This window comes from Rutidosis leptorrhynchoides, chromosome 4, assembly GCF_046630445.1.
Source record: "Rutidosis leptorrhynchoides isolate AG116_Rl617_1_P2 chromosome 4, CSIRO_AGI_Rlap_v1, whole genome shotgun sequence".
In the NCBI taxonomy this organism is placed as follows: Eukaryota; Viridiplantae; Streptophyta; class Magnoliopsida; order Asterales; family Asteraceae; genus Rutidosis; species Rutidosis leptorrhynchoides.
The window spans coordinates 58,412,299-58,435,704 of record NC_092336.1 but is presented as its reverse complement, the minus strand read 5'-3'; the positions used below and the strand labels follow the sequence as shown (position 1 = coordinate 58,435,704).

General features: G+C 37.6%; 1 protein-coding gene and 1 pseudogene across 1 annotated transcript; one reads left to right on the top strand and one right to left on the bottom strand.

The window, feature by feature from the left end:
- Window positions 1–5,522: 5,522 nt before the first annotated feature.
- Window positions 5,523–6,930, top strand: LOC139840092 (copper transport protein ATX1-like). Its single transcript, XM_071830314.1, has 3 exons — window positions 5,523–5,686; window positions 6,433–6,508; window positions 6,642–6,930. The coding sequence occupies exons 1-3, from the start codon at window positions 5,678–5,680 to the stop codon at window positions 6,785–6,787; spliced, it is 231 nt and encodes a 76-aa protein (XP_071686415.1). The 5' UTR covers window positions 5,523–5,677; the 3' UTR covers window positions 6,788–6,930.
- Window positions 6,931–6,949: 19 nt separating this feature from the next.
- Window positions 6,950–23,406, bottom strand: part of LOC139840657 (alkaline/neutral invertase E, chloroplastic-like) — a 55,482-nt pseudogene continuing 39,025 nt past the window's right edge.

Here is a 23,406-nt window from a genome sequence, read left to right as displayed (position 1 = left end):
TTTCACATCTTTAAAAGTGATAACGATTGATCCGAAAACTTTTTTTATTATTGAGCGATTCTAATTCAGCTCGTAATGCTCCTTTCCATTGAGCTCAATCATGTCTATTTTGATATTCAATGACAGATTTTGGTTCTAGATCATCATCTTTATTCATGATGTCATTGTAATATTATATGAAAATATCTCATCAAGATTTTTTATTTCATTTTGGTTCCATAATATTGCATAAGTTATCGCAATTTATGTATTTGCATTTATCAGTATCCTCTGCAGAAGGAATATTGATTTGTGGTTCTTCTTGAACACTTTCTTTTACCTCATTATCTGCTGATTTTTATTTTCGAGGATTTTTATCTTTGAAACCAATTGGTCTTCCACGTTTCAGATGTGGCAAAGACTCATGAGTGACATTATTGTCAGCTTTTAAAATTTCAATTCGAGCTGGAGCATTTCTTGCTATTATAAATGATTTAGTCACTCTTTTTGTATCTTTAAATGCATAAAGTAATTAATTTGCAAGTTATTGCATATGTATTATTTTTGAACTTTCGTTTCGCATTCTTTTGTACGAGTTCTATATACCGTAATTGATGTTCACATCATGAAGCATCTTTTTTTTTATTTTTCATTTCTCCCCCTAATATAGGGAATAATTTTTTTAAAATGCTAATCAGCAAAACGTGCTGTAAAAACATCACCCATCATGGGTTCAATATATCTTATAATTGAAGATGTTTCATATTCAATATATATATCCCCATCCTCATTTGAGGACCCCTTTTAGTGCGATGTGGTTGTGCAACTAGAACATATACTATATAAATAAATGTTCTAATGGGAAATATTTGGCTCTCGGCCAAAATCAAGTTGTAGGGGAGAATATTTATGACTTGCATTTTGTCTAATATGAAATAATGTCGCATTATGTAAATTTGCATGTCCCCATATAAATTCTGAGAGTTATGTACTCATTTTCAATGGTCTAGATATTAGTTGCAAGCACTTAATTATTGATTCAGCTAAACCAATTTTTTTGAATGCACATAAGCAACTGGATGTTCAACAACAATCCTTATAGACATATAATAATCATTAAATGCTTGAGATGTTTATTCTCAGTCCAAAAATATATATTGCAAAAGCATTTAAAAAAGAACAAATGAAACTCACGAATATAAATATTGTAAAACAGTTAATAAAGCATTTGCATGTATTCTCAGCCCAAAAATTTAATGAGTAAAAAGGGCAAATGAAACTCACCAACATTATCAGGTCTCACCCTTTTAATGATGTAAAAAAAATGTCCCAAACAAGGCTCGAACCCGAGACCTCTCGCTCACCAGCAATACCCTATACCACTCGTCTAATTATGTTTTCCTGTATTTAATTGTAACCCAAATATACTTAAACCGTTCCTGCTATTTCTATTTCTCCTTTTTTTTAAAAAAAATTTGCCACGGAGCAGGATTGAACCTGTGACCTCTTATTAACCCAACAATTCCCAAACCACTCCTCCATTTGTTTCTTTCTGTAAACTATTTAACTCGTGCTTCTGTTTTCTTCTTCTTCCACAACAAACCCACTTATCATTTGTTTATTCTACTTCTTGGCTCCACACAAAAAAATTATAGGGTCACGTACTCCTTTTGTTTCCAAGCGTGACAACATCATCATAACCCTTTATTATTATTATTATTATTATTATTATTATTATTATTATTATTATTATTATTTTCTTTATTTTTTTTATTTTTTTTAGTTTTATTTAATCAACATGGACTATATATTGGCCTAGTCCCTAATACACTAACTAATATCAAATATCCATATTTTGTTACAGATCACCGATGGTTTGGTGTGGTTCGTCTAACAACAAACAAAAGAGTGGTGATGATTTATTTTCAATGTAATATAGAAACAGAAATAATCGAGCTGGTTGGTTTGGGGTTTCGATGGCACAAAAGAAAAGCAATTCGACAATATACTTGGCCCAACTGGAAACACACTTAGAGTCGGCCACAAGTTGTCCCAACTTTTATATCATGCAATTAATAAAGGATTTAATATAACAACAACAACAACAACAACAGTACCCAATCCCATAAGAGGGGTATGGGGGAGGTGGGATGTAGACAATCCTTCCTCCATCCTAGAATAAAGAGAAATCATTTCTCCACCCCGAGTTAAACACTCACAAGAGCGAAGAAAGTCCTCCCTCTCTCTATTCGACGGGTAAAGAGATTGCTTTCAAGGGGACCTCCAGCCATAAAGAATGAGAAAAAAAACAATAAAAAATAAATTAAGTATAATAAGATTACGAGTCTCGTGTTGGACAGCTTGTTTTGATATACAACAACCATCTATTGTCGCTTCCATCCTTATCATATCCTTATCATTATATTACTGAAAACAAATCCATATATACTTCTTACCAATTAAATAATAATAAATTGTATTTTTGTTTTCATTCTACATCAGCAAAAGATTACCTAAAGTTCCAAAGTGTTTCCAGTTGGCACAAAATAAATTAATACATTCAATTTAATTGTGAGTATGACCCACGAAAACCTTTTATCAATAAAAATAGCAATAGGAAGAGAAGAGTAAGTAACAAATTCTAGTGAGTCTTGGTGGGGTGTGGGGTTCGAACGAAAAGGAAACAGGAAAAGAAACGTGAAGCACAAAGAAGTAAAAGAAAGAAATAAAATGCCATTCATGACTCAAAGTTGTCGGCCATTTAGTTCCATTAGATTACACTTGCCACTTTTATCATGCGTTGAAATAATAATTTCCTATATAACCATGTTGAAAATCTCTAATCTGTGAACCTATACTACCCAATATCATGTAAAATGGCTCGACAGAAAAAAATAAATAGAATAAGGTTTAATAGCAGTAGGTATAGTAGTCATGAGTTATGGTGGTGCTTGCGTTTGTTTGGTTCGAGCAGGAAACAAGAACACAGAAAAGGAATTACACAACGGCGGGAGCATTTAAATGGGTCTGTTTTAAGGTGATAAGTAAGCCGTAGCAGGCAATAGCGATAGTGTTGTGAGGGTGGTTGTTGATGGTAACAGAAACATGGGTAATCAAATAGCAAACAACAACGAGAAGAAGTTGCAAGTCGTGGTATGTGATGATACCCGATGTGGGTTTTTATATATGTGTAAGTAATCTATGTATATGTATCTTAATATTTCTGTTTTCTTTTCTTTTTCTCTCCTTGTCACACGATAGAAAAAGAGAGAAATTCAGTAGTCAACATCTAATACTCCTCGATTTACACTCACCAACTCCCCAATAATTACCATGGAGAATTATATTCTCTAAACACATAGTACGTTCGAACACACAACAATATTTTACTATCATATTCACATATTCACTTGTAATTTAATTTCTAAGTTTTAAGTTCTAAGTAAGTTCGTTCTACTACTATAATATTGTACGGGTATTTTTAATTCAAGTTTCAACCGTGTGAAGATATACAAGTGAAGAAGTAAAAATATAAGACTTTTAAAGCTACAAAGAAGACCCAGCGAGAGGTACAAGCAACAGAGCATGGGGTATAAGTCTACAAGGCATAAGAAAATTGTCGGTAGAAAACAACACCGGGACATACTCATTCAAACACCACTTATAGTTCACATTCAAAGTTTTTCTCGGTTTCGTTTCAAGCAAGCAGATAGATATCAATTAATATTGATAAAGAAAACAAGAGGATAGTTTTGAGGTACGAATTCCTTGTTAATTAATTAAGTCAAAGTAATGTAAATTAAATATCTTCAACAACTTTTGAAATACCTGATGAGTATAACTCAGTGGTGGAAGAACCCAAGCTGATAAATTCTTGATCAGAAGACACATCAGAGGTTTCAAGATCGTCCGGCGGTTTCAGCGGCGAAGGACGGTGGCCGGCGACCGACGGGAATCTTGAGAGGTGGAAGTGGTGGTTGGGCAACAAGAAGAATCACCTTAATATACAGAGCTCTTCGTGCTGATAACGTGTTGTGATTTAGTAGTATATAACTTTCTTTAGTGGTCTATTAACTTATAGGATTAAAAGAAAGTAGAGAACAAAAGATAGAAGAATTGTATTAAGAAAGGTGTACCACTGCAAATTACATCTTTACATATTTATAGTACAAGATTTTACTGTGCAGTTAGGTGGAATAGTAATACATCCGTGAATTTGATCCGCCAAATTTTACTTTAATAAATGTGTCGGCCACCATATCACTTATAACAGTTTTCGATTTCTTTGTCTGTCATATTTGATTTGGTTTTAAAAAGTCGTATTTCTCAAATACTTTAGGGGTATGTTATGTAACTTATAATTAATAATTTCTATCATGTCGCTTTCATGTGAATAGTAAATTAATTAATTTCGTTTCATTTACTATTCATACTATTTTGTTACTTGAGTAATATATATACATTATATATATATATTTTATTTGACGTCTCGGTGTACATGTGTGTGACCCCGAAGGCTCAAATGAATTTGGCCATATAGTTATATGTTGTACCTTGCACATTAATCCTACAAGTCATACAATTAATTAATTGTTATATATTACACATAATAGCTAATAAAATAATATTTTAAACCAATTAATCAAACAAAAACTTCGCCGATGTCAAATTTTCGGGTTTTCGGTTTCACATTTCATGCTCAAGTTTTTCGGTTTCACATTTCATGCTCAAGTTTTTCGTTTCATTTATTAATTTCACGTGTCAGTTTCACAATTTAAATATCAATTTCGCGTTTCAATTTTCAGTTTCACACTTCAATTTTCAGTTTCGTGCTTTCGAGTTTCGTGTTTCAGGTTTCAGTTTCGTGTTTTCGTTTTCAGTTACGCTTTTCTGATAACATTTTAATTTCTAGTTTCGTGTTTCATTTTTCAGTTTCGCGTTTCACATTTCAGTTTTGTCTTTCACATTTAAGTTTTCATGTCTCGGTTTTCGGTTTCGTATTTCACATTTAATTTTCGTGTCTCAGTTTTCAGTTCCGTGTTTCATATTTACATTGTTATATATCATGTATAAAATAATCAAACAAATAAAAAACGATATTGTCAATTCTACAACCTTTTAACTTCGTTTATAAATACTGATAACTATGATAATGACGTTTTTTTTAATTAAATTTAGTACATTTGTGTTTAATATTTTCGAGCTAAGCTGATTTATTATTTAACCAAAAATTGATTTTAAGGTTATTAACTAATTAAAAACTCGATCATAAAATTGGATTTTAGCCATGGAGTGATAACGGAAAGGGAGATGATACTCCCACTCAATTTTAATTCATTCACACATAATTGACTATTATGTCCTTATTTATAATAATAGAGGTTCAAGTTCCAAGATAAATCTAAGGATATAATTGTAAGTTTTATTGTAAAAAGTGTGTATGGATCACAAACGAGTGTTTGAGTATCACCTCCGGACGGAAACTGTAAGTCAACGATATGTGGTAGTAGGTGACAACCAACCGGCCGTCCAACAAACGTGTATTTTCCGTTTATATTCTATATCTAATATCTATACCTATATCTATCATCCACCTTCCGTCCATTACGCCCATCCCCACTGATTCAAATCAATACATTTATTTTCTATATTTTTTTATTCTCAAAATCTAATCAATTTCTCAGTTTTCTTTCAAACCATGTCTCAGGTACGTCTTCTCAATTCTTCCCCCAATTTCATCAGGGTTTCGTGCTCAATCTCTTTACTTTAGCAATCCGATTACTATCTCACATAATCATGATCACGATCAATTTCTGTTTCGTTTTTTTTTTTTTTTTTCTTTTTTCAATTTTATATTATTATGTTATTGTATGTTTCTGTGAATTATGATTAACAACTGCGTAATTTGGTAGAATCGTGGAAATAATCTTTGTATGAGTAATTACTGATTATATTGTAGGATTAGGTTTCAATGAATCTCCGCTGCAGCTTTGGGGCTGCTGTTATAACTACAATTCGTTATATCGTAGGATTAGGATAAATATTATGATTAGGTTTCAGACTAATTGTATTTTATCAATAACCTTGGGGTAATTGTTCCGTGCTCGAAGATGCGGGTAAAGGAGCATTTTCTTCAGAGTTATATTACATTAATAATCGTTAAAAGTGACTGCTGATATAAATCGTTTTTGAGATGAAATTTATTATGTCTTGATTTAGGCAAAATTTTGGTTTGATCGTGTGATACACGTTTTACATTGTTTAACAGTATTTATGATGCACTATCTTAGCATTCTATGTTAATGTATAAAATTTAAAATTGTGTATGCGTGTTGAATGTGTTTGGATACATTGTGATTCCTTTTTAAAATCTAATATCCTATGAAATAATTTATAAATTGACGGGTAGTTTTGTGACGATGAACTTACAATTTTACATTGATGTGAATGCAGACTGTTGTTCTTAAGGTAGGTATGTCATGTGGCGGTTGTGTTGGAGCCGTGAAAAGGGTTCTTGGCAAAATGGAAGGTTTGTTATTTAACTTTTGATAATTTCATCTAATACAATGATCAGTAAATATAACGAAATTGTTCTAATCGAAAAAGCAATCGTGAGTCTCAATTAAAATGGTTAATGTAATTGTGTTGAATAATTTGTTCAGGGGTGGAAACTTTTGACATTGATCTGGAACAACAAAAAGTGACGGTGAAGGGTAATGTGCAGCCAGATGCTGTTCTCCAGACCGTTTCCAAAACCGGGAAGAAAACCGAGTTTTGGCCCGTAGAAGGAGCATCAGCTACTGCTTAATCACTGTGTACTAATGGTTCCTGAAACTTAATATTATGATCTTTAAATTTGTCCTTCTTTTGGGTGTTTTGCTGTAAATCTAAAACTGTTAATTTGGCTGTAACATTTGGTGCATGCTCATGAATAATTGTTTGTCTTAAAGATTTGTTATACCATAAACTGTGCAAGAATGGGGTGATTTCATTACTATCAAGTAATACAAGAACAAATTACATATTTACATGTCCTTTCGTTTTGCTTCGTAAATGAATAAAAACCACAAGTGGCTCAACGGTTCGCCCCTTTTTATATAATCTATCTATACATGAAACACAATTGAGCTTGATCAAAAAAGAAGCTCAAACAATGCAAGTCTTCTGAGAGCCCTTAGGGCCGCGTTTCTAATGTGGGCTAGACGTGATCATTGAAGAAAAGGCATTAAGGAGCTCAGAATCCTCATCCGTCATCAGAATCTTGGCCTTGGTAGGGTCCGCAAGGAGTAGTTTCGACACAATATAATCTGCGATTGTCCATGTTTGAAATAAACGAGATTGCTTCCCAATGAACCGTCCTCTTTTGTTGTCATAGTATTCAGGCCACTTGTCTTGAGCTAATCACCCCTCTGCTATCTTCACCGCTCTTTCTGCCATTTCACAAGATAACCTGCGATTGTCCATGTTCTTCCCAATGAACCGTCCTCTTTTAGTGTCATAGTATTCAGGCCACTTGTCTTGAGCTAATCGCCCCTCTGCTATCTTCACCGCTCTTTCTGCCATTTCACAAGATAACCTGCGATTGTCCATGTTTGAAATAAACGAGATTGCTTCCCAATGAACCGTCCTCTTTTGGTGTCATAGTATTCAGACCACGTGTCTTGAGCTAATCGCCCCTCTGCTATCTTCACCGCTCTTTCTGCCATTTCACAAGATAACCTGCGATTGTCCATGTTTAAAATAAACGATATTGCTTCCCAATGAACCGTCCTCTTTTGGTGTCATAGTATTCAGGCCACTTGTCTTGAGCTAATCGCCCCTTTGCTATCTTCACCGCTCTTTCTGCCATTTCACAAGATAACCTGCGATTGTCCATGTTTGAAATAAACGAGATTGCTTCCTAATGAACCGTCCTCTTTTGGTGTCATAGTATTCAGGCCACTTGTCTTGAGCTAATCGCCCCTCTGCTATCTTCACCGCTCTTTCTGCCATTTCACAAGATAACCTGCGATTGGCCATGTTTGAAATAAACGAGATTGCTTCCCAATGAACCGTCCTCTTTTGGTGTCATAGTATTCAGGCCACTTGTCTTGAGCTAATCGCCCCTTTGCTATCTTCACCGCTCTTTCTGCAATTTCTGGTCTGCCCATCTTGATGCATGCCACTGTAAGCTATAAAATAAAATTTATTATGATAAAGTTCATCCATTCTTGAAGGTTTGGACTTTATAGGTCAATTCAACTACTTTTCTAAATCAAAATACTTCCAATTTGTTACATGAACATCTATGTACCTGCCAATGCAATGTTGGCCATGAACCTCCATTGTGGTTTGACCAAGGCCTGCAGAAACCCACAATATCACTATTTACAAAGAATTCCATGTTACGTAAGTAAAAAGGACAAAATTACGTGGTTGGTCCCGGAACTTTATCCAAAATTGCACGTTAGGGACAAAAGTCTAGTTTGAGTTGGACGACTCTGACGTTTGCACATGTTACATGGTTGGTCCCTAGCACTAACAACCGTTACTCAATTCCGTTAAGTGCTCACATGTGCATTGCATGCGAGGCGGTGAGGTTATTTAAAGATGAAGATGGTTAGATTAATTAAAAAGAGTTTGAATTGATAAGAGAAAGGGAACTTAAGATGGAGAAATACCCTCATGTGAGGCGCAAGCACATGTGGGCACTTAACAAAATTTGACTAACGATTGTCAGCGTTGAGAACCAAACGCGTAACATGTGCAAACGTTGTGTCATCCAAGTCAAAAACAGACTTTCGTCCCTACAACTTAGAACAAAGTTTAGGGCCAACCGTGTAATTTTTGTTAACGCTTTATGTTTTGATAACTGAATGATTGTAGCATACAATGATAATCAATATAAATAGCCCAAGATGCTAACAAACCAAATGGGCTTACATAAATAAATGGCCCTTATAGAACATGGGCTAAATACATAAATGGATAAATAATCTGACTAATAGCCCCCCGCAGTTGGAGCGGGAGATTTGCGAACGCTCAAACTGGTCCGAAACTCATCAAACAAAACAGCGGGAAGTCCTTTGGTGAAGATGTTAGCGTATTGATATCGAGATGGAACATGTAGAACACGCACGTGTCCCCTTGTCACTAGATCACGAATAAAATGAATATCAATCTCTATATGTTTAGTGCGTTGATGTTGAACCGAGTTCCCTGACATGTAGACTGCACTCACGTTATCACAATACACTATGGTGGCGGAGAACAAAGGGCAATGGAGCTCGCGAAGAAGGTTACGGAGCCAGCATGTCTCAGAAACGGCGTTAGCAACGCCTCGATACTCTGCTTCAGCACTGGAGCGAGACGGTGTCTGCTGTCATTTAGATGACCACGATAGTAGATTATTACCCAAAAATACACAATACCCTGAGGTCGAGCGACGAGTGCTGGGGCATCCTGCCCAGTCAGCATCTGAGTATGCTGTCAGAGAGGTGGTAGAGGATGCATAAAGCTGTAGGCCAAGGTCAAGTGTACCCTGAATATATCTGAGAATCCGCTTTAGGGTAGAAAAGTGCTGCTCCCGTGGATCATGCATAAATAGACATATCTGTTGAACGGCATAAGAAATATCTGGGCGTGTGAAGGTAAGGTACTGGAGAGCACCGGCAAGGCTGCGATACAGAGTCGGGTCTGCAACAGAGGGACCCGTGGCTGAAAGTTTGGAGCGGGTTTCGACCGGGGTCCTGCTCGGGTGACAGCCAGTCATATCAGCACGCTCAAGTATGTCTGCGGCGTACTTCTTCTGAGACAAGAACATCCCAGAAGAGTTACGCGTAACTGAAATGCCCAAAAAATAGTTCAGGGGGCCAAGGTCAGTCATAGAGAACTCACGATGCAAAGATGTAATGACCCGTTGAAGAAAAGATGTTGAGGATGCGGTTAGTACAATGTCGTCCACATATAGTAAAAGATATGCAGTGTCAGCTCCCTGTCTATATATAAATAAAGATGTGTCACATCTGCTCTGGTGAAAACCGACACTTAGGGCATATCCCGCAAAGCGTTGGTACCATGCCCTAGGAGCCTGCTTCAATCCGTAAAGGGATTTTTGCAGGAGGCATACATGATCCGGGCGTGTAGGGTCACGAAACCCTGGAGGCTGATGCATGTAGACAGTCTCAGAAAGATTACCGTGAAGGAACGCGTTCTTGACATCTAGCTGATGGACCGGCCAATGTCGAGAAATAGCAAGACTGCGAACTGTCCGAATGGTGACCGGCTTAACAACCGGGCTAAAAGTATCGTCACAATCAATGCCAACCTGTTAACTACGACCGTTGGCAACGAGTCGAGCCTTATACCTGCTCAAAGATCCATCTGCATTAAACTTGTGCTTAAACAACCACATGGAGCGAACAATGTTCGTGTCCGTAGGGCGTGGCATAAGGGTCCAAGTACTATTGTTAATTAAAGCATTATATTCTTCGGTCATAGCGTGTTTCCAGTTAGGGTCTTTGAATGCATGGGAGTATGAGGATGGAATAGGTGATATAGTGGAGACATGAAGCTTCAGACGTTGTACGGGTTTAGTGATGCCAAGGCGGTGTCGGGTGACCATAGGGTGAGTGGACATTGTATTTGTGGCGTTTGGGATGTTTTGGTGTGCGTCATTAGGGAGCGGATCATTTGGAGGTGAGAGTGATGGAGTGGGAGTTGCGGTGGTGGTGGGTGGGGTGTTGGTGTCGGCGAGTGTGGTGGTAGTGGGAATGGTATTTTCTAGGAAAGTACGAGAGAATGTATTTGGCGGTGGATCTAGAAAGTCGTAGGAAGCGGCGTTAGGGGTCGGTGGTGACGGAGATGAGCCATAGGGAAAAGATGCTTCATGGAAGGTGACGTGGCGAGACAGAATGATTTTGTTTGTAGAGAGGTCGAGGCATCGATAACCACGATGGTCAGAGGGATACCCAAGAAAAATGCAGGGGGTGGACCGTGGAGCTAGTTTATTTGTGGTGTTGAGGTGAGGGTAACATAGGCAACCGAAGACACGCAGAATGAAGTAGTTGGGTAGATGTTTATATAAGTGGGTATGAGGAATTTCGTAGTTGATGGCTGAAGATGGTTGGAGATTCAAGAGATAAGCGGCCATGTGGAGTGCTTCTTCCCAATATGTAGGTGGGAGTTTGGCTTGAAACAAAAGGGTACGAATAAGATTGTTGATGGTGCGGATCATTCTTTCAGATTTTCCGTTTTGTTGAGAGGTTTGTGGACACAAAAATCGTAGCTGAATCTCGTTTGATTTAGATAATTGGTGGAATGGGGTGTTATCGAATTCCCCCCCCCCCCCCCCCCGCCCGAGGTCGCATTGAAAGGCTTTAATTTCAGTATCAAATTGAGTTTTAACAAATGCACGAAATTGAATAAATTTATTAAATACTTCAGATTTGTTTCGTAAAGGATACACCCATAGATAATGCGAGTAATGATCAAGAAAAATAAGATAATACTTAAAACCGCTAAGACTTAAAACAGGAGAAGTCCATAAGTCCGAATGAATAATGTCAAAAATTGAAGTAACATGCGAACTAGAACTACTAAACGGAAGTCTCACATGTTTGCCAAGTTGGCATGCATGACAAAACTCGGGAGACTTCGTATTATTACAAGCTATTGATTTATTGGAAACAAGACGACGAAAAGATTCAACGCTGGGATGTCCAAGTCGTTGATGCCAAGTGGTGGAAGTAGTAAGGAGAGTGTAACGACCCTGGATTTTCCAACGTTTATTTATTAATAATTATTATTATTAATACGTACGATTAAACAAATGTATGTTATTACATTTACATGTTGCCATGACTAAACGTACTTGACTTTAATTGCCCGAAACGTCTTTGTGACACCCGAGACTTACACGAATAATATTTTCAAATATTATTTACATTCATGATTAGTTTTATTAATCATTTTAATTAACTAAAGTTACTAGTTAATTACTTGGGCTTTAATTGGATTTATTTGTTAATAACTTGGAACTTGGGCTTTATATTTGTACATGGACTTAAAGAGCCCACCCTACACCATACATGGACTTAACTAGCCCATTCTACTTCATGTAAGTATCATTTTAGATGTAACTAGTTAGTTTATACAATTGGAATCTTGTTAGCTCTTAATCCCCATGCATGGCCATCCATTAACCAACTTTTTCAAGCTTTACATGCTAGTGACCAAGGAACTAAGCCCTCTCTCTTTTTTTCTGCAGCTGGCCGTGGGCCTTTAGGCCATTAGGCCATTAGAGGGAGTTTTGTGTTCATTTTCTCATTACTTGTTTACTTGCATTCTCTCATTCAAACACACACACAAACTTGCAATTACTTTCCTCTCAACTTTTCTCTCAAGTGTGAGTTACTTTCAAGTTCTTTCTCTCATCTTTTTCTTGCTAGAACCGTAGGCCAAACACCCCTTCATCATCAATTAATTATCTTTGTTTGTTGCTCGATACTTGTTCATGTTTGTTACTTAATTACATGGACTTTGTTGTTGTAATTACTTACTAGTCATTATGAACCAAACTCTTTAGTTTGTTCATCATTTATCTTGTTTTAACAAGAACATACAAGAACTAACTTTCTAGTTATGTTCTACCTTTATTGTTTCAAAAGTTTGTAAGTTCATAGTTGTTAAACTCATACTTGTAGTTCTTGAAGTAAACTTAAGGGTTACTTTTCTTAAAGATCAAATTTTGGTTGAATCTTTAAAAGTATGAACAACCATGAACCTTTTACTTGTTTATTTAATTTATCACTTTACTTGCACTTTAATTTCATGATTTATGTTATTATTGGTCAAGTGTTACTAGTTAACCTTGTTCTCATTAATCTTGAACTTAAAGTTAACTTTAAAAGTTCAAGAACATGTAAATGAAACTTTTTAATTATAACTTTGCACACTTATGTTAGATCTAGACTTTTGAGTCTTGGATCTTCAAGATCAAACTAAGAACTATGTTCTACATCTTAAGATCTTGATTAGTTAGTTTACTTTCAAGTTTGTAACTTGTTTTTACTTTTAAAGTTCATGTAAGTGTTAGATCTAAGACCTTGATGTAACTTTGGTTCATCAACTTCATACAACTCTTAAGTGAGTTGATCTACATGTCTTAGACTCACACTTGTGTCATAATTGTCAAAACTTAGTTAGTATTACTTTTACATTTCATGTATGTGCTAAATCTAAGACTTTGATGAAACTTTGGTTCATCAAAACACTTGCAACACTTAAGTGAGTTGTGCTTCATGTCTTAGACTTGCACTTGAGTTATGATGGTCAAACCTTGGTCAAAATGATGTAAACACATCAATGAGTTATACACTTGAAGCTATATGCATCAAGGATGAGAACCATGATGAACATCAAGCACCAAAACCCACCGGAACCCATTTATCTTTCTGTTTCTGTTTACAGCCTACTGTTCTGCTGTTTCTGTAACAGACCAGTACACCTGGGCTACTGTAACCATGATTTTCAGATAGATCTTTTCTATTAGATAACTTTTCATATAGGACTCGACTTAATCCGAGTTACGGTTTAGGATTTATGGCCCTCTGATCGTCACTATGTCCTTTAACGTTGTGCAGAAATTTCTGACCTACTCGCACTTAGACTGTCGCCACAGTCAAACGAAGACGAGTTTGCTTCTGTAAATTTTACCACACTTAAAGGACTCATATATGGAGCTATGGCCACTGGTCTCACCTTAATTCAGTAAGGGTAGTGGCCGTGGTGACTGATCGAATCAGCCTTTGTTTTAAACTACTTTCATAAACGAAACTTACTTTACGCCTTTTGTTTGATGATGAATGATGATGACCCTTAAGACCTTATTTACGTACTTTTAAACCTATTCAGACGATTTACTGACTTAGTACTATTTGACTTAGGTTGAGGACTTTCGGACCGATTACTTGCACATTTTTTCCCGACTCGACTTTACTACTACATTATCATTGTGAGTTATAGCATTCCCTTTTTACTTTAACTTATTTTGGGAACTGAGAATACATGCGGATTTTATGTTTTACATACTAGGCACGAGTACTTAAACTTATATATGTGTGGGTTATACAACGGCAGAAACATTCCCTTTAGCTCGGTAACGTTTAGTCATTGGTTTTTGAACCGGTGAACGCGAATCTTAGATATGGATCCATAGGGTTTGACATCCCCACTCGAGCTAGTAGCGCTAGCATTTAACGAGTGTTTAATACTTCGTAGACATACGCACTTGCCAAGTGTACTTTCAGGGGGTATAAACGTTAAGTTAGTTACCAAGTGCCCACGGTCAACATATACTTTATCATACTATTTTGAAACGCTCTTTGTAGCACTGAAATCTCGTGGCCTACCTTACATACTGTTATACTTAAACTATAGCTCACCAACCTTTGTGTTGATGTTTTTAAGCATGTTTTTCTCAGGTGCTTAAGGTTATTTGCTTCCGCTGTCGTGCTAGTCATGCTGTAGACACCCGCTGCTTAGAGTTGTCATCGCATGAACTACTTTACCTTGCATTCAAACTTTAGTACTTTTGAACTATGTTTTGTAACGACCTAAGGGTCACATACATTTATTCATGCTTTCTATTCGTAGAAACATACTGTTGGTGTAAAACATTTGATTTCGGTTATGACGTCACCTTTTTATCGTGAATGCAACTTCTTTTATTACAGCATATAGTACTTAACCTTGTAATGATCCTGTTGTTGATGATTCGTACACGATGGTTTTGTACGGGGCATCACATTTGGTATCAGAGCGTTGGTTGTAGGGAATTAGGTTGCATTAGTGAGTCTAAGACCGACCCGAGTAGGATTCACTAATAGGACTAATCTACAACTTGCTAGTTTATGTGTTTCTACTGAAATTACTGCATACTGCTGCTTACCTTTACTGCTATATGCCCTATGCTACTACATGATTTCACTACTGTATGATATCACTTGCTTTCGATTGCATGCTACTTCTGTACGATTCGTTATTATTGCCATGCTACTTATTGTTATACATGATTTAAACTGTTGGCCTAATACGTGCTTTCTTTATGACTTACTGACATGGAAAATTTATTTTTCCTTGTTCAGATGTCGGATGTTCCACCTGCTATCGTTTTGGGTAGTTTAGACTCGTCAGCCACCCCACCTGCTGCTGCTTCCGACACACCGATCCCGCTACCCACGAGTGACCCCGGCGCTTCATCTTTCGGGACTAGCAGCCAGCCGCCTGCACCAGTGACTACTATTGACGGACACATGGACCCTACGGAGATTCCAGCTCCGTCTGCTCTTTGACCCTCGGAGTCACAGCCCCGCATCGGTGGTGTCGTGATCCCCGCGGAGTTCGGGAAAGGGCCATTCCGTAACCATATGCGCATGCCGTGCCGACGCGCTCCTAATGGACGTTTAGTGCCGATTCCGCCATTCAGATACAGACAGATGATGGCCGCTCATGGACGACCAGTTCAGCCACCCGTGTCACCACCACATGATTCTGATGATCCTTCATCCGATGACTCCTCTACAGATGACTCCAGTGACTCTGACGAAGAGAACCTTGATGACGTACCTATACAGGCACCCTCCACCCCGCCGAAGAAGCGGTACCGTCCTGATGGCACCGTCATTCCAGGGGTGAATGGAGGTCGTGCTTTCACTGACGCTTTTGGTCAGCGTCGGAGGGTTACTGCCCGTAAACGGCTTGTGCCGTACCCTGCCGACCCACAGATACGTAAGGTTCCCCGTTACGTACTGACTATTTCTGGAGCCAGGACATCTGCACCCCGTTTCGTGCGGTCTGCACCATCCGCTCCACCGGCCCCACCTGCACCACCAGCACCGCCCGCCCCACCAGCTCCCTGATGTGTGATTTCGTACTCTAAATTATTAGCTAAATACCTATCGATTATCACACAATACAGGCAACTATAACCAGTTCGTGTAGTAATAAAACAAGTATTTGACCAATTCGTTCCACAGAGAGCAGGTAATTGAAAACTTGAACTATTAATTATTCTAAGATTTAAAGGGGGTTTTGTTGTAAAACTGATTAAACGCGAAAGTAAATTAAACTTAATTCAATAAGAAGCAAAGGTATCCACTTAGCTACAATTCCCTAGGCTAGGATTGCTCGTTTAAACTCGTTAAGTAAACAATTACGATGATGTGACACTGTATTTATCTGTCGATTCCTACAGTTTAAGACTAATAACCTAAGTATAACTGTCGTTAACCTAGAGTTACTAACCAATTCACAATGATATTACTCAAGATTACAATCTAACTTAGGTTGGTTTGGTGTCCCTTACAACCTCACAATTATTGCAACTAATTTCAAGCTCAACCACTATACGATTAATTTTATTATCGGTGTCCCTCATAAAATCTCACGTATTCCTAAATTATTCACGTTCAATAATCTAGTAAAAGCTATTAATCAATTTAACTGTCGTTAGTTAATTAATAACTTTCGTGATCTAACAATCAATAAGCTTTAATAATGGTGGATCTTAGCTAGACATAAACTTGTGTAATTTTAATTAATTGTTGTTAACCAAAAGATCGCAATCCATCACCTAGGTTCATGCATCTAAGCGAATACTAAATATTTAGCTACTCATGGTAAAGTAAAGAACAAATAAATAAGAAGAACAATTAAACATAATCATTGAATTGAAGAACAAATTAATAAAAGTAATCAAACTAACCAAGAATGATATTGTAGCTTAAACCCTTGTAAAATAATGAAGAAAGACAAAGAAATTCGTAACTAATGTTGCTGTGGAAGAAAATTCGTAAATAAAACTGCATACCCCAATTTTGGGGTAAAATTCGACTATTTATAGAGCTGGAAAATATGCTGGAAACCGCCATGGGTCGCGTATCGCGACACCTCTATCGCGGATCGCGATGTATTGAAATGCGATGAAACAACCTGGGTCGCGACATTTTGATCAGTAAGCCCTCCTTTTCACAGTCGCGTTCTAAGGCACTTTATCACGAACCACGATGACCCAAAACGCGACAAAACTCATCCTGGAGCGATGAAAACTGATTTTTTTCACCCGGGACGCGTTTATCTTCAACTCTAACTCCTTTTTGGCTATATCTTTAATAAAAAACATCATTAACGAGCTAACGAACCATATCTTGACACTTTCTTCATTTTAAACTCAAATAACTCGATTTCTCCATCAAAGTCTTCAAAATATTAACAAATGGAACAAGATAACGCCCAAAATAAATGTATAAAAATGGCGTTATCAAAATCCCCCACACTTGAACCTTGCTTGTCCTCAAGCAAGTCAATCTCAAAACAATAACTGTACGTATAATCTTCAACAAATTTCCGCAAGATTCAAGCCTTCAATTCAATCCTCCATAAGCTCTCGTACTCTTCATCTTTTCACGAACAAGCTTATTTCCTCACAAAACAATTCCTCACATTCCTGTCACTTACAAAACAACATACAAACCATCAAACGCACCCTCCTTTCTCCCCCCATTTTCATTCAAACACTTTTCAAAATCAATATCCTAAGTGGCCCTTATTGCAAATAAATTTTCATAAAACATCCTTTCTAGGTCATGAATTGAGATGTAAAGACAATTTGGGTTGAGAACTCAAACTCCAAAAATTTCCATAACTTTACTTCTTAACAAAAACCTTTCATCTCAAAGCCTAACTCTTTTTACTTAACTTTCCCTAAAAATCACATTACTAGGCTTTCCATATCCTTCTTTTCTTTGCATTAATCAACCCTTAAGACCTAATTTTCCAACCTCAATAACTAATCACCAATAAACATTCAAAATACAATTGGTGTAACATGATTACAAATGATAAAAACAATCTTACGTTATAAGGTTTAGAATTTGTAACATGACCCTTATTTGCATCAAGATAGCCTACTAACAATATTTAAGGCGCTATTGCAAATACCAATACTTCACAATTTAATCAATGATCCAGTTATAAATAGATTCATACCTGTGTTTATGTAGAGAAATCCGTTTAACTTTTTAACTCTCTTGATTCCATTTCATGCTGATAATTTCTATATATGCAAGCTATCCACATACTGGTCACATCTCTCTTATCCAAAGTACCCCGCAAAGGTAAATCTTCCCAAGGTCTAGTCTTATTAGGCATTTCCCACATCATGAGCCAAAGATGATCACTGCTGCATAAGTATGAGACGAGTACCTAAAGATGATAACCTTGCCTTGAGATAGTAACGTCCTTGACCCATGTAGCGAACCTTCAACCAACCGATCCCAAACCGGAAAAAGGTCTTAGGTGGTTAGGCGATCTAGCACCCCAAAGGATCTATCGGTTCGAGTCTTAGAAACTACTACTTAAGCTCGGATCTCATAAGCATTTTTTCTTTCTTTTTTTTTTTTTTTAAACATATTACTCTCTTTGAATGTCTTCCTCGTCTTCAATTTGTGACTTTGTAGAACCCGCAATGTATGATGTAGCGGATGGATAATGATGTGATCGATGATGATGAATGATTTGTTGTAGGAAGTCTTTAACTCATGACATAAAGCAATACCATTCACACCATAGTCGGTAATAGCCACCCCTTAAAGGGTCCATTGGAGCCAGAGATTTGTGATTTTTCCTCTTCAAGCTTACATACCTAGCACTTATGAGTATAACACTTCTTTAAGAGAGTCAAAAAGCCATAAACACAAAATATGAAGCCATTTATATCCTAATCTCTAATTAAACCATTTTTCTCGCATTTTACCCTAAAGCCCTAAATACCGCTATTCTTCATTTCTTGACACAAATAAGTTGCATTGTCATTCTCGAAACAAAAACTAAACTAGATAAAATAAGATTAAATTTTTAACATTTTTAACCAAATTTATCCAACATTTATCCCTTTTTACTTCCCACCTTTCATCAATTATCTTTCCTCAAGCACTTATACACTCAGAATTCCTAAGTCATGGTCAAAAAGGTCATTCATAATTAACAAACCACTAACAATTTGCTTAAAACTAATAAACCTCACCGGCTAAAACCAAAAATTCCAAGTCAACCCCTAATCACTGCGGGTGCTCTCATGGGTAAACATCTCAATTATAACCTTAAAAAGTTTAAAAACTCCACAAATTTTGACCACTAGGCAATTAAAACATGCAAAAATTTCAAAAATTCGCGAGAATTTATCTCTCCCCCCCACACTTAAGATCATGTAATGCCCTCATTTACATGAAATCAGAAAATCAAAAATAAATTCGAGAGGACAAAATAGTGAAAAAGGGAAAATAAAAGAAAAGAAAAACCCGGATTTTTAGATCCGTAGATCGCGGAAAGACGGTGCACGATGGCGCTGAACTTACTGCCAGCATAAGAACATCGTCATCCACTCGATCACCAAAACATCATAATCAAGTAAGGTGCTGAACTTAATGCCAGACTTTGAAAAATAATAAAGCACAACCACCGTGGAACCTGAAACGAAAACATACCATAACTAATGGGGTGGTACCACCTCGGTACCGAAACGCCCCATTTAAAATCCAAAGTATTAAGTTTAAACACTAACAACTACCATCATCCTAATTAAGATTACAGTCATCTAAAATAATAATAAAAAAAACTAAACGATATTAAAAAGTTTTTGGTTTGTTTGTCACCACATGATCATCACCGCATCCAATCACCAAGGGTTATACCCTCCATAAGAGCCATCATACTGCCCACCATAAGGACCTCCACCACCTGACTGACCTCCCTGGTTACCTTCATCATACTGAGAACTAGAACCTGCTCCTCTTCGTCGAACCATATCCTCCCAAACCTCCTGAGCTGCTGTGCGATCATAAACCCGATAAGGACATGTCGACTCCGGAGTCCATGGAACACGAGTGCCATAAGGAGTAAAGATGGTATTAGGAGAAACAAGCTCCATGTTGTGTCGATGCCAATCGTGATGATACGTAACCTCACTAATGCCATATGCAATCTGACTTTCCGAGCATGCTCGGGTTTTCTCATTATAGAACTGCATATTACGCATCTGTTCAATTAAATCCCGGTTTGTAAAACGTTGACCCCCGACACTTTGACCCACATCTTGACCACCCTCGGCCATCTCTTCATCCTCCTCCTGTGCCCCCGCCCATCTCGGGGACGACGACGACGAACCCTATACGAAATAACCTGACCATGCTCAATAGATATTACTCTTGCTCCTCGAAAAACATTTTCTCCTAACACAACCACCTCAGTAATAATTCGCTCCATATCCGATCTATCAATCTCAAAAACCGATGCAATCCTCGTGATAAAATGACCACCTCTAATCGGACTTCCCGCAAAACGAAGTCCACTACCCTGATGTTTAAGAAAATAAGCCACTCCATAAGCAACCGAAGTAGGTGTTTTGGTTCGGAATTGGTTCACATACCAAAGATCCGGTAAAGAGACCTTCTCGTTCCCACTTCTTCTATGTGTAATAGTATGTGCAACCATTCGTTGAATTGCACGAAGAGCGAGATCCATGATGTTAACACAAGGGCAGTTACGCGGGCTCCATTCAGAATCAGAAGCAATATCCCCCCAAACTCTAGCTGCATCAAATTCACGAGGATCAATCATATCAATAACCCTTTCAGCACTCCAAAGATAATCTCGAAAACTAACTCGTGTGCGTTCTTCATCAGTATAAATTCCCAAACAAATAGCCAATTGAAATAATGACATAGAGCGGTTAACCCCACCCAATCGAATAGTCATAAACGTTGGATCATCAACGTTTTCAGGGTGAAGGTTCATCACATATGTGGCGTAAAATTCAATAACCAACTCCCGGTAAACTATTTCATGGATACCAAAGAAAGCAACCCAATCATTATACACATTACCACGCCATTCCCACTGCAAATACTCCATAACCGTAGCATGTAAACCACCCCTTTGCAAAACATTCCAATCAACCACCCGATGCGGTTCAAATTCTTTCTGAATCAATTCTTGAACATCCGCCTTTCTTTGCTTAATAACCTCCGATCGACCATTAAACCGTAAATTCACATGTAACTCTATTTGAGGAATTGGAGGTTGCGGTTGAACCTCCTCAGCTGCACCGGCTGCAGCACCGGAACTTGAAGTACCCCTAGCACTAACACGTCATCCTGTCTGAAAAACAAACACAATGACAAACCAAAAAGATATATCCCAAAGGACATGTTAGCGTTAGCTATAACCTGCATTCTTTCAAACATATACCTAAGGCACACAATGTCAATGGTCACTTAAAAACATGTCAAAAGCATAGATCATATAAGACTCCAACAACTATCATGCACTTATAACAAATTCCCAAGTATCATCCTTAATCATCATGAAAATTCGCACAGTTATAAACAATTCAAAGCATGGATGTCAAATTAAATCAACACAAATCAATCTACTAACATCATCCTCTCAGTAACATATGCAACTTTAACTAAGTAAATCATCAATCCAAACACGTAATCAAAGCATACACATCATCGGCACATGCTAAACACAATCCAAAAGTCAAACTGAGTCAAACCCAAGTCAACCAAGTCAAAATCCCTAATTACACATGAACCCTAGAATTCAAAAATCAAAAGCAAGACAATTTAAACATGCATGCATGGTATTTATACTCAACTAACAATCATACCACATTCAAAACATATCAATTTAACTCACAAATTCAAAACCCCCAATTAATCATACCTAAGAACCCTAGAAATCAAAGAACGAAATTATAGAACAATAGGCATGAAAATCGAAGTAATAACATGTTAAGCATACATAATCTCCAATAAAAATCGAACAATAACACATAAACACACCCCCACACTTGTTTTTCACTTAAACCCTAATGAAATTCGAAATTAATCATGAGAAAAAAATGAAAACAAGCAAGAAAATGTTAAATCATACCCTAGCCATGATATTAGTGTTGATTAGATGAAGATTCGTGAGTAAATTGAAGATTTAATTGATGGGTTATGGTGTATTGAGAGCAGAAAAGTCGAGATAGATAAGAAATATAAGAGTGGTGGTGATGAATCAGGCTGGAAACAGCTAAAATACCCCGATCTGCCGAACCTGTCGCGTTTCGCGACAAGGTGTCGCGTTACGCGACAAACCGTATTCAGACGCGACAACTTAGGTTTAAACGCGACAACTTATGGGGTCCGGACTGATCATTCTGTCGCGTTTTGGTGGCTCCTGTCGCATTTTGGTGACCTTTTTTTTTTTTTTTTAAAAAAATTTATAATGTTTTTGGATTTTTCATGGTTTAATAATTAAAGCAAAAATACACATAATTTACTTAACAAAGAAAAACAACAATACAAAACTCTACACGAATTGATTTTTTAACGAGTCGTTTTCTCGACTCATCCCCATGCTCATGTGTCTTTCGGGTAGAGGGTGAGGTGTTATCGAATGCCTCGTGATACAATTTTAACCGATGACCATTCACCTTAAAGCTTCTACCCTCGTTATCTAACAATTCCACGTGCCCGGCCGGAAAAGCTTTCTTCACCACGAATGGACCGGACCATCGTGACCTAAGCTTTCCGACAGAGAATTTGAACTTAGATTGGAATAACAAAACTTTATCGCCCGGTTCAAATTCTTTTCTCATCTTCAAACGCGCATCATGCCATAACTTCGTCTTCTCCTTATAAATGCGCGAATTCTCATAAGCATGGTTTCGCTATTCCTCAAGTTTATGAATTTGCAAAAACTGATGTTCTCCCGCTTCCTTAAGGTCCGTATTACACTGTTTAAGTGCCCAATACGCCTTATGCTCCACTTCAATCGGCAAATGACACGCTTTTCCATAAATGAGACGGAATGGTGTAGTACCAATGGGCGTTTTATACGCAGTTCAAAATGCCCATAACGCGTCATTCAACTTCCGGTTCCAAATCTTAGGATTGTTTTTCACCGTTCTTTCAAGAATGCGTTTTAGTGCGCGGTTAGTATTCTCAACTTGGCCACTCGTTTGAGGGTGGTAAGCCGTGGAGAAACGGTGGGTTACTCCATACTTCTTGAGCACCTTCTCGAGTAGTTGATTTGCAAAGTGCGTACCGCGATCACTAATCAAGGCTTTTGGAAGCCCGAAACGCGAAAAGAGATTTTTAAGGAAGTCAGCGACGACTCTTGCGTCATTAGTAGGCAAAGCTTTGGCCTCCGCCCACTTTGACACGTAGTCAATCGCCACAAGGATGTATTTGCATTTGTTGGATGCGGGAAAAGGTCCCATGAAGTCTATCCCCCAAATGTCAAATATCTCACAAACTTGAATACTCGTTTGGGGCATCTCATCTCTTTTGGAGATGTTTCCCGCCCTTTGGCAAGCATCACAAGTTTTGATAAAGG

Coding starts and splice junctions, on each gene's coding strand:
- LOC139840092 (XM_071830314.1), top strand. Junction 6,509..6,641: donor GGTTCTTGGCAAAATGGAAG/GTTTGTTATTTA, acceptor TAATTTGTTCAG/GGGTGGAAACTTTTGACATT.